This window comes from Mustela nigripes, chromosome 12 (genome assembly GCF_022355385.1).
Source record: "Mustela nigripes isolate SB6536 chromosome 12, MUSNIG.SB6536, whole genome shotgun sequence".
Classification (NCBI taxonomy): domain Eukaryota; kingdom Metazoa; phylum Chordata; class Mammalia; order Carnivora; family Mustelidae; genus Mustela; species Mustela nigripes.
Genome location: NC_081568.1, coordinates 119,100 through 133,576, shown reverse-complemented (window position 1 = coordinate 133,576; position 14,477 = coordinate 119,100). Strand labels below are relative to the sequence as shown.

The 14,477-nt window shown below is 51.0% G+C and overlaps 1 protein-coding gene across 2 annotated transcripts in view; it reads right to left on the bottom strand.

Moving 5' to 3' along the window:
- The window catches only part of SDHA (succinate dehydrogenase complex flavoprotein subunit A), a 28,100-nt gene that overhangs the window by 6,114 nt on the left and 7,509 nt on the right, over positions 1 to 14,477 (bottom strand). For both annotated transcript variants that reach the window (XM_059416784.1, XM_059416785.1), the window contains exons 3-11: positions 14,060 to 14,221; positions 12,068 to 12,211; positions 11,621 to 11,785; positions 10,590 to 10,738; positions 9,794 to 9,918; positions 7,837 to 8,005; positions 6,879 to 7,074; positions 5,941 to 6,112; positions 2,729 to 2,847 (exon numbers count right to left, since the gene is read on the bottom strand). In XM_059416784.1, coding sequence (XP_059272767.1) covers positions 2,729 to 2,847; positions 5,941 to 6,112; positions 6,879 to 7,074; positions 7,837 to 8,005; positions 9,794 to 9,918; positions 10,590 to 10,738; positions 11,621 to 11,785; positions 12,068 to 12,211; positions 14,060 to 14,221 — 1,401 coding nt within the window. The remainder of the gene's footprint in view (positions 1 to 2,728; positions 2,848 to 5,940; positions 6,113 to 6,878; positions 7,075 to 7,836; positions 8,006 to 9,793; positions 9,919 to 10,589; positions 10,739 to 11,620; positions 11,786 to 12,067; positions 12,212 to 14,059; positions 14,222 to 14,477) is intronic.

The window sequence follows — 14,477 nt, the reverse complement described above, 5'->3', positions numbered from 1 at the left end:
TATACTTGCCTCATTGACACTTTTATCATAAATTGAAGTTAAAATGCAGTTTTGATGAAAGCTTTTAAAAAATGCTTCTACGTTCCCATTAAGTATATGTCTTTAAATCCACATACATTAAAGCCGAACAGTTTGCATTTCGGGGAGGTAGTCTGTGGACTCGGCCAGGATCTGTGATTGCAAGCAGACGGACTTCGGAGGCACGCGGCACTGAAGGGTGGCACAAAGGCATAAGGGCTCTACCTTCAAAGTCCCGAGGAGACACTAGCTCCACTCTCGAGATCTGGTGGCAGCTGTTCTAGGAACCAGCAGACGGCCCGTTGGAGACACAAACTAAGGAGTGCTGAGGCTGAGGTGGTCAGCAGAGAGCATGGGGTGGGCAGTCATGAAGAAGAGTGAGAAGTCAGAGCCTTGGGAATCCTCCTGCCCACCTTCTGGTTCATCTTGCAGAAAACCACTCATGTATCAAATTCCTGTATGGCTTTATGGCTTATGCTCTTAAGAAATATGACATGAAATAAACCTGACATTTATTTTTGGATCTACCCTTGTTTCCGATCACCTACTCAATGGCCTTTCATCACTCTTGAAAAACCCCTCTACCCCGTGCTCAATCACAGTGTGTGCCTGGGCCCACTTCTAGACTCCACTTTGTGCACTCACCTCTACCACAAGCTAATAAAGCTTGCTGATTTAGTTCTATTTAACAGGCATGTCATCTCTTTCTTTAGAATGACACATAATTTTATTTTATTTTTTTTTTAAATTTTATTGAGAGACCAAGACCACAAGTGAGGGCGAAGAACCGCATACCTGCCGCGGGGCTCGATCCCAGGACCCTGAGGTTGTGACCCGAGCCCAAGTCAGATGCTTAACTCACTGAGCCCCTCAGAAGCCCCAGAACAATACATCATTTCAAAATTTTAACGCCCACCATCAAATGTCCTGGCTTCTCGGGACAAGCAAATGGAGAAAACTATCTTAGAATCTAGCAGGTGTTAGTTAAAACATTCTTTTATGTCCTTCAGTGCTCACGTTTTCATCCTCTTCAGGGTTAGGACGTTGTAAACTTCTGGTTGTGCTGTGAACGGGGTAATTTTCAAGTGGATTATTGCAAGCATCCTTGAAAGCTACTGAGGAATCTTTTATACAGACATCTTAGTTCATTCTTGTTTTTACTAGTCTTTTTACTTATTGTCTTGAGATTTTTAGCTGTATCTGTAAATGACGATACTTTTGTCTGCTCCTTTTCAATACACACCTTGCTTCTTTTCTCTTACTGTAATCAGCTGAACTCAGCAGAATAATCAGTCCTCCAACGCAAGTGTGCACTCCAAGAAGGGAGGATTTTGTTCAGACAACTGGAGCCCGGCCCAGCAGGTAACGATTCCAAAGGTCCCTAACCCATGACGGCTTGACTTCCTGTTCCTCACCCTCACAGCGGTGCAGAAGCGGTCTGCATTCACAGAAGCCGTTGTCTGGAGCCTCCTCTTTGCCCAGGCTAGCCACGTGACTTCGGCGTCTCTGGGCACTGGCTGCAGCTGCAGCCCCCACTCGGCCCCATGACCCCGAGGGTGAACAACCGTCCACACACATGCAGCCGTTTTTCCACTTTCAGTATTCAATAAGTTACACGAGGCAGTCGACAACACTATGAAACAGGCTTTGTGGCAGATGAGTTCTCCCTACCGCCGGCTCACAACTGAGGTCGGTGAAGCAGATGCTCAGTAAGTTAAAGGTGTTTTAAATGCATTTATGACTTAGAACCTTTTCAACTGTCACAGGCACGTAACACCTCTCGTCTGCTTTTCTTCAACACCCTTCTGTCCCTCACTGGCGCCGTCTGCCTCACCTTCCCGGGAAGCCTCCCTGGAGCCCAGCCTCCCCACACACAGAACCACAGTCCTAAAAAAGTAGCAGGATGCAACATTTTTCTTTTGATAGTGACCCCAAAAGACCCCTCAGCATATGACTAAAAGCAAGGGGCTTCTTTTCAGAATGCACCTCCACAAAGAAATCCTTGAACATGACTTTAAGTGGACAGAGATCCCATTCATGGACCAGGAATCCCTGTATTTGAAGACTCCGGTGGACGTCTAGCAGTCTTATGGGCTGTGTTTATCTAACCCCACATTATCCAATGCAGCAGCCACAAGTAGTGCTTTAGGGTAAACTGAAGCTGAATAAAATTAGGATTCAGTTCTTTAGTCAGACAACAGGCTCCAAGGTCACAGGGGGAACCCAGAGAAGATCCCATCAGACTTGCTGATCTAGAAGGTAAATGCCCTGACGACCACCAGTGAGCAGATCAGATCATCGCCCCCCCCCAGCCTGAAGTCCGCTCTCCTCCTGCTGTTATTTAGCGGCTTCATGGGCCCAGTTCAGAGACTCTCGCAGAGCTGCTGGAGGCTGGGTGTGACGGGGCATTAACCTCTTGGCAATGAGACGTGTAGGGCTTTAAGGAGCTCCCAGCTGGGAACGGAGCTCCTCAGACCTTGCACTGTCCGTCCCCTTTAGGCTCTGACACATCCGACAGCAGAGAGGGTCTGAGGAGGGGACAGCCACATGCGAGCAGCTGGGGCGCACGACAGGACTGCGTCTCTGCCCTGCGCGGCTACCTCCAGCCTTCAGAGTGGAACGTGTCCCTTTGCTGTTGGCCCCAAGCCTGGCACAGGGCTGTGGGCACACGGTCTGCCCCTGGAGCGTGTGGTGTGTGTGTGGCACTCACCTTCTGCATGCTCAGCCGCAGTTCTGACGTTCTTATGCTTCCGTCAGCGAACCTCAGCTTGTCAAGATTCATGACAGACTCTTCCCCGGCATTGGGTTTGATCGGGGGAACTTTATCTCCTAAGGAACACAGACAAAATGCTAGAATTTAATGGAGTTTGGAAGATGTACACATAATCTGAGCTGATATTCCGCCTGGACCACCGGAGAACTAAGGCACCACATACTGACCTGGAGCCAAAGGGTAAACATAGAGTCAAAGCTCTGGCAAGGAGTAGGTATCCAGTAAGAAATCTCTGAACAAAACAGACACCATTCCTAAGTTTAAAAATTAGATTTACACATTATCACTCTATTGAACGGAAAACTGGCACCTTCACGATAGTGAGCACCTTCCGAAAATTCTGCCAATGTGCCCCACCCCCACCAATGACGGTCCTCACTCAGGGCTGAGGGCAGGCCTGGCCAGGCATGTTTAAAAAACTCTCCTGCTGGGACACCTGGGTGGCTCAGTTGGTTAAGCCGCTGCCTTCGGCTCAGGTCATGATCCGGGGGTCCTGGGATCAAGTCCCACATCGGGCTCCTTGCTAGGCAGGGAGCCTGCTTCTCTCGCTGCCTCTGCCTGCCACTCTGTCTGCTTGTGTGTACTCTCTCTCTCTGACAAATAAATAAAATCTTAAAAAAAAAAAAAAAACAATTCTCTTGCTGATTCGGACCTTTGCGTCTGCTTACCTAAACCTCACGATATGTTTCTCTGACTTTTCTAAAAAGATAAATGTTTTGAAAATGTAAAATATGTTAAAGATTTTTTTTTTTTTTTTGACACAGAGAGAGTTCAAGTGGACAGAGAGGCAGGCAGAAGGAGAGAGAGAAGCAGGCTTCCCACCGAGCAGGGAGCCCTATGTGGGGCTCGATCTCAGGACCCTGGAATCATGCCCTGAGCTGAAGGCAGCCGCTCAACCGACTGAGCCACCCAGGTGCCCCCGAAAATTAAAATATTTAAAAAATTTTTAAAGCTTTTTCTTCTTTAAATGACATTTGGAAATGTTATTTTCTTCAGTGGGTAATATGGGAGAGGGTATGAAATGAGGAAGCAAAGTCTGCGGGTGCAGCAGGGTTGCTCACAGCCGCGCTCCGCAAGGGGCAGCAGTCTCTCGAGTGACCCGTCCCAGCTCTTCCAGGCCAACTGCGGTCTCCACTTTGGTTTGTAATGTTTTTTTTAAAAAAGGTGATCATCTGGGGCTCCAGGTGGCTCAGACAGTTAAGCACCTGACTCTTGGTCTCAGCTCAGGTCTGATCTCAGGGTTGTGAGTTCAAGCCCTGTGCTGGGTTGCACAGTGGCCATGGAGCCCACTTAAAAATAAATATATTAAAAAAATTAAAATTAAAAAAAAAATTTGAAAAGTGATCATTTACCAAAGTTACTTTTCTCTAAGTGCACAATTCTACAAATTTCGACACAGGTATGGGTTCCTGTAACCATCACAATTCAGGTACCGAATAGGATACATAATTAGGGTACAGAATGTTTAAAATTCTCATGTTTGGGAGGATGTAGCAATGTTTTTCCTTCCCTTTCTGGTTTTAAAAGTTGTAAAGTATGGGGTGCCTGGCTGGCTCAGCTGCTGGGCGTCTGCCTTTGGCTCAGGTCGTGATCCCAAGATATTGGGAAGGAGCCCCGCGTCAGGCTCCCTGCTTAGCAAGAAGCCTGCTTCTCCCTCTCCCACTCCCCTGGTTGTGTTCTCTCTCTCCATGTCTGTCAAATAAATGAAATCTTAAAAAAAAAAAAAGTGTAATTAAGGTGCAGGATCATTTTTGGTGTGGTTTTGCATATTTTGCCAAACAGAGCTGTGCAAGGCCCACCGTGATTAGAACGGCAGCCACTGAACCATCTTATTCCCAATTTTGTCTCTTCCATTATGTTACACAAGTATAACCTGACGTGTGCAGCCTCGTGAGCCCGCATCATATGACCCAATACGTCTGGGGTCCCTTCGTGCTACTGCACGGATGAGCACCGTATTCCATTTTAATCACTAACTTAAAAAACTTTTTTTGAAGTGTGTATCGATCCTTCAGATATTAAAGTACAAGATATTTTAATAAAACTTCCTTTTTGTCATTTTCAAACAAAGGGAAGCTCAAACTTTCTGCTTTGCTCGGAGATCGGATTTCAGGCCTCACCGCTGCAGTGCAGTGGGCTGTGGATTCTCTACCAGACTACGGGATCTGACTCTTGCCTTCACAGCAAAGACAGGGACAGGGCCCCACCTCTGCCCATCAGCGACTTGGTCGGAAAGGGGGATGGCGTCTGAAAGTGTAACCGTCTGTCACACGTACCTGCTAACTGCAGGCAGGAAGGCGAGTGTGGCCTGTGATGCTGGGGGCTGTGTTCAACTAGCAGGACAGTAAGACTTTTCCCCAACTTGATTTCGGAAAGAGCTTTTGTTCCATAGAAACGGCAGAACTGAGACTGCACGGGCACCACCAGTGAAGCCTACTGGGCAGAGCAGAGCCCAGGGATCCCACGGTCCCACCCTCGGGAACAGTGTCTTCATGTCACCCGCAGTCCTGAGCGAACAGGCCATGGGAACCTGCACGGAGACCTCTGGGAGCTCACTGGGACAGCACATGTCCTGCCCCCCGCGGGACTCATGCTTTCAGCACGGGGCGCTATTCCCTCAGGTTATTAAGTGACCAGAGGAACACAGTCGCGGACTGAAAACCGCTGTGACGCCGCAGGGACACCCGTGCCCGATCCTCTGTGTGCATTACGTTGTGCTTTAACAGATCATTTACTTTTTTCTTCTTTTTTTTAGAAAAACCAAAGTTACTTTTCCGTAAGTACTGAGAACTTACATATAGTCACATGTACTGTCTGAAATATTTCCTTGCAAGTCGTGATCGGTAACAAGCAAGCAGCACGTGGCACACTTCCTCTCAAAACAACTCCCTCACAGGAACTTTTCTAAAGAGAACATTAACGACCACAAAACAAGATCTGACCAAAACCAGGTTATCCTCTAAATTGTTAAGACACCCAGCCTGTGTCCAGTCTCGTCTGTCACAATATAAATCTCTGAATCACGGTCCCTTCACTTAAGGCAGAAAACCAGACCACCCCCCATGGTCACTCCGCAGATTTCCAACAAATCAAGACACGGTAACCTATCACTTCCCGAAACAGCCTGAGTCCCTGAAGAAAACACGTACCGGGTCTGCAGGACTCTGCGATACTCAGGGCACACGCCCTGCCGAAGACGACCAGGTCCAAGAGTGAGTTCGCCCCGAGGCGGTTGGCACCGTGCACGGAGGCGCAGGCGGCCTCCCCACAGGCATACAGGCCGGGCACGATCTGATCCTGGCCATTCACATGCCTGAGGACCTGTGGAAGGAAGACTTCAGGCTTCAGGAGCCCAGTCTGCACAGCCCTCCTTCCCAGGACGGGGGCGTCTGCCTGCAGGCCCGGAGAGGGACGGCAGGTAAGGACCAGACCTGCTGTCGTCTACAGGGAGCCCCGAGTCTGCACCCGGACGCTCAGCCACCCCAGGCAGACTCAGGTCGAAGGACCCCCCTGGCAACACCTGTCACTTCACTCCCACATCTACTGCTCATTCCAAACCTCCTTCCCCACCCGACTGCCCCCCCCCAACCCACTCCAGCTCTGGATTCCAAGGAAGGGAAGGGAGTATGGCACATGGCTTGTCTGCAAAGTGTGGAGGAGCGTCCCAGCCACCTCATCTGAGGAGAGGCAAAAAAAGGTCACAAACCAAAAAGCCCTGGGTGGTCTGCAAGCCACCCACAAGTATGTGCTGTGAGGAGATATGATTTACAAGGTCACAGTAAAAGTAACAGGAGGTCATCCGGGAAAATAAACTATAAACTGGGAAAAGCTGCAAATGATACTGTGTCCATAACCGTGTGCTCTGGAGGGGTCGCTGTCACCGGTGACTGCTCGGGGTCCTTGCAGAGCGAGGGTGAACGCTAGCGTGTGCCCGGGCCCTGCTCTGCCCTCCAGCGGCGACTGTGCTGAGGGAAACATCTGAATGAGGTTTCTGTGTTCTCTGGGTCCAGAGGGACAACTGTGAGGATGGGCCTGTCGTTCCTGCCCTGCTCCCCCCCACACCGTGGAAGGGTCCCGGCTTGGTCACCTGCCCCTTGTAGTTGGTGGGAATGCCACCCATGTTATAATGCACAGTGGGAAGGACGGGGATCGGCTCCTTAGTGACATCCACGCCCGCGAAGATCATGGCCGTCTCCGAGATGCCAGGCAGGCGTATGGCCAGCTGCTCCGGGGGCAGGTGATGCAGCTGCAGGTACACGTGGTCCTTCTCCGGGCCGCAGCCTCTGGCGGAGGACGTCATGGGGGAGAGAACGGTAAATACAGAGGATGTGAGACCGCAAAGTCACTGAAGCACATCAGGTCGCACTTTTCTCAAGCTGTACGGAATGTCCCCTCACTTGTGGTCATCCATTCTTCACGTCTTTTCCGAGCACCTACCCTGGCCGGGGGGGGGACTCCACATGCTGGGACACAGCCAGAACGTGGACAGACACTCGGCCCTCACCGGCTCACACTCCGGTCTTGGGAAGTCACAGTGTGTTTTCCTTGATAATTGAGTCCTTCTAATGCAAATACTGCAAATATAACGTGTCTAGAGGCCGTAACCCCTGAACTTTGACAAGAAGCACCGCAGTAAGGCAGTGCAGACACTGAAGAGCCGACGCTCCTTCAGGGAACGCCATGGGCTCGTGCTCAGCAGGTCCCCGAGCCGCACCCGCGGCCCACAGGCTAACTGCAGACTGCCAGCTTGTCTGTCTCTGTCACAACACTCACTCACATGCATACAGACGATGTTGCACAGACTTGAGATTTAGGTCAGACCAGCCCAACTCCCCAGAAGCTGGTCTCTAAGGCGACATGACAGTGACAGTCAGAGGGCGGCAGGCGGCTGCACGCAACCTACCCAGTTGGGAGGAGGTGCCGAAACTCATACACAGTCACACCAGCCCATGTTAAGATGCAGACACAAACAGCAGCCACCAAAAGAGAAAGCAGGGGTGTGCGTGTGCGTGCGCTCAGACACCTTTGCAGATAAGCACACAGACCTTCCTTCCCGGATTTCCAGGGTCATGGACCGAGATACAACGTCTCTGGACGCCAAATCCTTTGCCACCGGGGCATAGCGCTCCATGAACCTCTCGCCTTGACTGTTAATGAGAATGCCTCCCTCTCCACGACACCCTTCCGTAATGAGACAACCAGCGCCATAGATACCTGCAAAGAACCCAATTAATTAGCTCTAACCGAACAACTGCTAGGTCTAGATTTCAAACACATTTTTTTTTCCCCCCAAGATATCTTTGGGGAAAGGAAAAGGGCACGCAAAGGGCATTGTGCCCTCAGGAGAGTAAGACAAAAGAAAGATTAGGAAGAGTAGATAAGATTCTAGTAGATACAGTAGATAAGATGAAGTCCCCATGAGGAAAAGCACAAAGCGGCACAACTGCTCTGCCAACCCCAGAATTCCCATGACAACTGCTGAAACTTTCAACACAAGCAAGCGCACGTTAAATTCATGTTTTCTGTTCTTTTTTTTTTTAAGATCTTATTTATTTACTTGACAGAGACGTAGTAAGAGAGAGAACACCAACAGAGGGCCTGGGAGAGGGAGAAGCAGGCTCCCCGAGCAGGGAGCCCGATGGGAGGCTCGATCCCAGGACCCGGGAGCATGACCCAAGCAGAAGGCAGAGGCCGAACAACTGAGCCACCCAGGTGCCCCTGTTTTCATTTTAGAGCATCTCCTTGTGCCACGGAATTGTGACAAGGTAGGACAAACCAGCTCGGAAAGTTCCTATCTAAAGTCACTGGTAACGGGGCGCTTCATGCTTACAAGTGGAATTCAGAATCTTCAGACATTTTTTGAGTTAAAAACAGTAATTAAAAAAACTACCTCAAGTGGCTCAGTTGGCTGACGTCTGAGTCTTGGTAGAGCCCCCGCTCCTGCTCTGTGCGCTCATCGAGGAGAGGGCTTGAGAGTCTCCCTCCTCCTCAGCCCCTCCCCCCACTCGTGCACTCTGTCACCCTCAGATAAATAAATAAATCTTAAACAAAACAAAACAAAACCAAGCCTCGGAGGCTCAGCAAGTTAAGCCTCTGCCTTCAGCTCAGGTCAGGATCTCAGGGTTGGGATGGAGCCTGCCTCAGGCTCTCTGCCTGGCGGGGAGCCTGCTTCCCCCCTGCCTGCCTCTCTGCCTGCTTGTGATCTCTCTGTCAAATAAATAAATAAAACCTTTAAAATAAATAAATAAATAAATATTTTAAGAACAAAACTAAACTACCTGAAACATTTTATTTTTCATCCCTGCCAGGGATCGGAAGAAACAGAGCAAAGAGAAAAACACCAGACCAGGTTCTTTAGCAAGGTGGGGAGCTACATGTCGTGCCCCCTCAACTGACAGGCTAGAAAAGCAACAAGAACCAAAGTCCAGAATGAGACTCGTCTCTCTCAAGAGGCGGTCACTTCTGGGTAAGGGGCTCTCAAGCCTGCGGCCCCTGCACAGACCGCCCTTCTGAACCCCACATTCACACACTCAACTGTCTGAGGACCCAAGACGGCTCAGTCTGCCAGGACTGGGCAGTCTGTCCCCACCACCTCAGGGGTCCCGTCTGCCACAGCTCATCCCGACTTGACACTCCTGCGGTGACAGCTGTTCTCCTACAACCCTGAAATCTGCCCACGCCACAACTCTGGTCACCAGCGTCCCCCCTGGCTATCAGGACACCCACTCAGTAAACACTGCCAAGGTCCTACTGTGTGCCAGGCACCTGCCCCGGCCTTTACGGCTTTAGGACTGAAGCAGGTACCATCAAGGCAAGAGTCAGAGTTAATCAAGCTGGTGCCCTAAACTGCCTTGGGGGAAGCAGGAAAAAACCTCCTTGAGCAAAGGACGAGCTGCGCTCTGGGAACCTGTCCGCGCAGGACACTGCAGAGGAGCAGCAAGAGGCGTGGGGGGCTCAGAAGACACGAAGCGCCTGGGCCGCACTGACGTGGCCCCATCCTACCTGTGGGGTGGAACTGCACGAACTCCAAGTCCTGGCAGGGAAGGCCTGCCCTGGTGACCATGGCTGTGCCGTCACCGGTGCTGGTGTGGGCAGACGTGCAGCTGAAGTAGGTGCGGCCGTAGCCTCTGGGAAACAGACGGGCAGCAGAGAGAGAACCGTGATGCACAGGGAACCTTCAGGTCTGCCCTTCTCCCTTCTGATGGCGCCAGAGTGGCCAGAGCGGCCCAGCAGCAGCTGCAGGTGCTGTAGTCTGTGCCCCGCTGGGCAACCGGGCTGGGAGCCCGAGTGACAGGGAAGGCACTCTCATTTGTACCTCAGTGCACTTTGGTGCTGAGCGACTTCCTGATAAGCACGTGCTACCTTAAGACTAAAATGTTTAATGTCTACGGATCCACACTTTTAAAGGTTTAAAATAACAAACTGATGGTGTATGAAATGGAATTAACTTATTTTCCTCATGTGAACAAACTACCCCAGAAAATCAGTACAAACACAGCACCCACGAAAGCAAAAGTAGTTAGTCCAGAAGATGTCATGTGCCTCCCCGGACCGGTTTCTTCAAGGGTCCTCCCAGGTGTGAATGGAGGATACATCCCTGCCCACCTGAGGCAGCTGCCGTGACTGTCCCCTTCAAAGATACAGACCGGAGGCTGGCGAAGCTTACTGTGCTGCTGGGTTAGGTCACTACCTGTGATACCGGTGATTAAACCACTATTCCATAGTGCCTCCATCTTTATTTGAAGAAACTGAGACCCAACTTCCCTCCAGAGAAGTTAAATACAAGTCAGACTCCTACCCGGTAGCCACAACAGTGTTCTTGGCTCTTATGCGATGGATGGACCCATCTTCTATGCACAGCGCAATAACACCACGACATTCCCCATTCTCCATCAGGAGATCCAAGGCAAAGTACTCTACAAAATAGCTGGTATCATATCGCAGAGACTAAAAAACACGAGAGAAAAACAAGGTTCCCACAGTTTCAATCGCATTTACGCCGCTGACACGTCAGCAATACTGCTCACGTGAACAGGTCCGAGGCCCTGATCCGGTGTGTAACGAGTGGACAGCGTAAACTCTAGGAGAGCACCGGGTCGTGTCACATCAACCACAGCACGGATGCTGTTGTGTAACCACCCACAGGTAGCCTGCTCTCAGCTGTATGACCAGCACGTAAGGACACACGTGTCACACAGACCACGCAGCTGCTCCGTGAGAGGGCCCTCACGAAACTGTCGGCTCCCCCGTGTGACCCACAATTCCGCCGGACGGGCAGATCTGGTCACACATCTGTCAGTGCGCTCCGCCAGAGAAGCCACTGCTGCCCTAACATTTGTGTCAATACTCTGTCCCCATCTGGAAGCAACACTTCAGAAAACGGATTCTTCTCAGTGTTCTGATACTTCAGAATGCTGATCATCTGGCTATGCCAAAGTAGGCCCCAATTATCCAGTAACTACGGCCCCCAAATCTTTGTCCAGTCTGAGCAGGTAAGTATGCAAACACCCAGTTCAGGAACTCAGAGGTGCTGAGGCAGAAAGTACTCACTTGCTTCCTACAGCTCAAGTGTGGCAGGCCGCAGGCCGCCAGTTCAAACCCAGCAGGTAACGATGAACAGTCCCGTTTTCTGAAGCAGACACCTCCTCATTAACCACCACACAATTACGACACACATGGGCCATGTTCCTCTGATGTTCAGGAAGTGACCCCGGGCCTGACACTCTGACAACCGGCCTGTCCCCAGGGTGGCCTGTTTCCGGCACATCCCCACACGCCCGGCCTAACTAGACTGTATCCCGTCAACCCGCGCACCCAAGGCAGCCTCACCCTCCCATACAACGTGTGCAGCAGGGAGTGGCCCGTGCGGTCAGCCACGCAGCAGCACCGGTGGGCCTGCCCGCCTTTCCCAAACTTGAGGCTCTGTCCGCCAAAAGCGCGCTGATAAATCCTCCCGTCTTCAGTTCTGCTAAACGGCATGCCGTAGTTCTCCAGCTGGAAAACATAAAACTGACACCTCGTACCTTGTAGGAATCAGGACCTTCACGGCTACTTTACACTGAACAATTTCAACATAAACCTGCCAACCCCCAACCAATACATTCTATGAAAGCTTCAACAGTTTGGAAAAGAGAAAAACTTCGTTATAAAATGAACTGAATGGTTGACGACAGGGAAGATTTCCCTAGTGCCATCCACTCGTTACCCTTCTTTGGGCGGACCCCATCGGCCTCAAATTCTCTTCTGTATTAGGAACAGACCCCGTGAGGACACTACCTCTACCACAGAAGCAGGGGCCTGCTCTGTCATGTAGTGGATGGCGTCCTGGTCCCCCAGCCAGTCGGAGCCCTTCACAGTGTCGTAGAAGTGCCACCTCCAGTTGTCCTCCTCCATGTTCCCCAGGGCAGCATTGATCCCTCCCTGCAAACAGAGAGCACCCTTACAAGCTACAAGAAGGAGCGCCGGTGGCATTTTCCAGGCTCGTCCTTTGCCTCCTGCTCCAGATCTGGGTTCAGAGAAAGCCACCCGCTTTGGCTTAACAGCCTGTAAGGGTCCTGAGTGCAGTCCGGTCACAGGACCTCCCTCCACCTCAGTCTCCTCACTTACAGGCTGTGTGGAGGGTCAAGTGAGGCTCCGTGTGCGACTCACCACTTCCCAACCTGGCACACAGAAGGTACTCAACGAATCTATCTGGGGTAATTTTATGACGAAATGTTCGTAGTGGTGTTGATGGGCGTACGGTAAAGGAGTGTTTACCGTCAGGTCCGAGTCCGAGAAAACGGCAGCGCAGCACAAGCCTCACGCTTGCACTTTCCCTCTCCAACTGGAAACTGCAGTACCCCTCTCTTTCACAACAAAGACACAAAGAACCTCCCCCGGTTCCCAACTGTTCCTCAGTCCAGGCTTCTGAGTCAAGCAACCCACGCTTGAACCCTTTCCCCACTTGGCGCTACTGGGCCTTGATTTCCCATTACGTTTAGTTCCCAGGAAAACAGTCCCGAGCACAGACCCAGGAATCCTGTAAGACATGCCGCACAAGTTACTCCATTACTTCCTCCTCCTCCTCCACCCCCTTCAATAACGGTTAGAAATGTGAAGTACCAGAGTAGCAGAACGGAGAAAACCTAGTTCAAAATAACACAGAGGTACTCGGCCCGGTGCACGCACAGAGGCTGTCATTTTACGGCTACTACGAGGAACAATTTTGTTTTCTTAAAGTAACCCCTGCATCCAACGTGGGGCTCAAAGTCTCAAGTCCAGGACCAGGAGCTGTGCACTCCGGCCAAAGCCACCCAGGCGCCCTGCGGGAGTGCACTCCAGACTCTCCAGGCCACCGACCTCACTCTAACCCCAGTTACACCTACTTTCTCCAGAACCACTATCCAAGGTATCCGCTTCTTACTCTTTTTATTATATTAATATTGCATTATCAGAACCCCGTATTATTTTGCATTATTTATGTTTAAGTCCATTTTTTCCTTTTAAGTAATATATTCTCCAAAGCTGTATGTTATTTATTTTTCAGTTTACAAAACATCACTTCAGGACAAAGTTACTTGGGCAATTAAGTGTCTGAAGAATGTTGCTGGACACTGGATACAGCTACAACTGTAATTAGGGCAGCTTTTATTGGCTCCTGGGAAATCACTATATACTCTGCTATCTCTATAAGGAAATGTGTTTCAAATACTGGAAAAAACAGTCCAGTATGATTTTGGAACACTCAACTGGGATACTACCCAGTGTGCCAAGAAAGAAAATGAAATTACACAATCATTGTGTAACAGTTCACCTTGCTTTTATCCTCCGCCCTAAATTCCGAGCATTTAAAGGCCAATGCTCTTCCGCCCTACGCATCTGTGCCATCCCCAGAGCTCCTCACCATTGTATTTAACGGGGCCTGCACCAAGGCTGCGGCAATAAATACACAAGACTCAGGGCCAACGGCAGCAAGACTGGAGACGAGCTCGTTTCAGATGGAGAGAGTGCAGTGAAGACAAACCGTGATGTGGGGAGGGGTCCAGGCGGGTGCTCGAAGGAGACCTGAGTGTAACTGGAGCAGGAAAGAGTGCAAGAGGCCCCAGAAGCAGCTCCGGCCGGAGGTGAAGGCAGTGTGAGCGGTGTGAGCACAGACCCTCGGAGGTGAGTGAGCCAGATGGGTGCAGGGAGAGCCCAACGGGGCCGGAGCGTGGCAGGAAGGAGGGCTGTGGCCGGAGACTGTGCTTGGCTGTGGGTGCCCCAACCGTGAATGGAACCCCCTCCTCTTACCTGGGCTGCCACGGTGTGTGATCTGGTAGGAAAGAGCTTTGTGACGCAGGCCGTGTTAAACCCAGCCTCGGAAAGGCCAAACGCAGCTCGCAAGCCTGCCCCTCCAGCACCAACCACCACTGCATCAAATTCATGGTCCACCACTGGATACTGCGTAGAAATCTGGGAAGGAACAATTCACTTATCAACCAAGGACCATGGGTGCAGCACAAGAGCTTGGAGAAAAGAGAACGAGCAACGAGAACAGCTTCGGCCAAGAGGGGCCGGACAGAGTGTGTGACGGGAGCAGCCCAACCAACAGGGCCAACACACAGAGTTGCCAAAAGGACAGCACTCATCCTAGCACCCGGGAAACTTAAGAGGGACAGCCTCAGGGCGCCTGGTGGCTCAGTGGGTTCAAGCCTCTGCTTTCTGCTCA